This window comes from Ipomoea nil, unplaced genomic scaffold, assembly GCF_001879475.1.
Source record: "Ipomoea nil cultivar Tokyo-kokei standard unplaced genomic scaffold, Asagao_1.1 scaffold0143, whole genome shotgun sequence".
Lineage (NCBI taxonomy): Eukaryota > Viridiplantae > Streptophyta > Magnoliopsida > Solanales > Convolvulaceae > Ipomoea > Ipomoea nil.
In genome coordinates, this window is record NW_017616571.1 from 1,439,390 (window position 1) to 1,440,605 (window position 1,216).

The 1,216-nt window shown below is 39.4% G+C and overlaps 1 protein-coding gene across 1 annotated transcript; it reads right to left on the minus strand.

Annotated features, from left to right (window-relative positions):
- Nucleotides 1-298: 298 nt before the first annotated feature.
- LOC109172244 lies at nt 299-880 on the minus strand. The gene has a single exon (XM_019321399.1). It carries the CDS (start codon nt 878-880, stop codon nt 299-301), a length of 582 nt encoding a protein of 193 aa, XP_019176944.1.
- Between the last annotated feature and the right edge of the window lie 336 nt (nt 881-1,216).

Genomic DNA, 1,216 nt, shown 5'->3' on the forward strand with positions numbered 1-1,216 from the left:
ACAAACATTATTGTCCTTTAAAAATCTTGCTAGTTTACGGCAAAACCGTGTCTCATGTCCTGGATAGTTACAGAACTTGCAAAACAGTGCATTTCTACCATTGTTTGAATTTTTCCAAGATGAACGATTGTTCTGTCAATTAAAGCCTCCACGAGATCGCCGTGAAAATTGACCACTCTGGTCGCGACTAGAATTATTAGTCTTGCTAGTAGTACTCGGACCACCCTTCTGAGCAATATTGGCTGTCGCGAGCATGGTTTGGCATTGATCACCTGTTGCTCTCATCAGCCTTTCATGATCAGTCAGCGAAGGAGATTGGATTCTCCCGAATCCGAATGGCTGAAAAACATGGATTGTATTCATCGCCTAATTGGGTAATGACATATACAACTAAATCATCTTCAGATACCGGACTTGCAACCAAAGCTAGATCATCTGCAATGGCCCGCATTCCATTAAGATATTCAACAATAGTCCTATTTCCTTTTGGATTTTTTGCCGGTTTGGCTTTAAGGGAGATAACTCGACCTCGTGAAGCATTAGCATAGCTTGTTGTGAGGCGCTTCCATGCATCAGAAGCAGTCGCAGCAGACGAGATAATGGGTTGAATTGTGTCGGAGCAACATCCGAGAAGGGCACTAACAATAATTTGATCCTGGCGATACCACGTTGTGTATGCCGGATTAGTTACTGTATGTGCGTCATCAGAAAATTGGTCTGGGACAGTTACCGTTCTATCAACATATCCAATTAGATCAAGTCCTATCAGTGTGGACTGAACTTGTCTTCTCCAAACAGAAAAGTTGGAGGCAGTAAGTTTGATTGGAAAATGTGTTGGAGCATTGAGTTGAATAATGGCAGTTTCTGTGGTGATGGCCATGACGGAATGGGAAAATTTTTTTCTCGTTGGAGTATTTAGGCTCTGAATACCATGTAAAGTATAAGCGAATGAATGATTATTATTGAGCTTTGAGTGCAAATATATAGTACATCAGAGGAGAAGATCACAGAAGAAATAGCATGTAGTTACAACAAGAAGAAGACAAACTCTAAAGGAACCATAAACAGTTAGAGAATAATTGAAGTAACTAAATACTAAACCACTGCCTTAATAGTAGTGTCTTTTTTTTGTTCGTTTTGTGTGTTTGTAATTGGCGGTTGGAGATTTTCATGATTTTGTTTCCTATTTTTTTTTTTATCATCACTGCTATAAATT

Excerpts from the sequence above, each read along its gene's own strand:
- LOC109172244 (XM_019321399.1), bottom strand. The coding sequence starts at position 880 with ATGGCCATCACCACAGAAACTGCCATTATTCAACTCAATGCTCCAACA.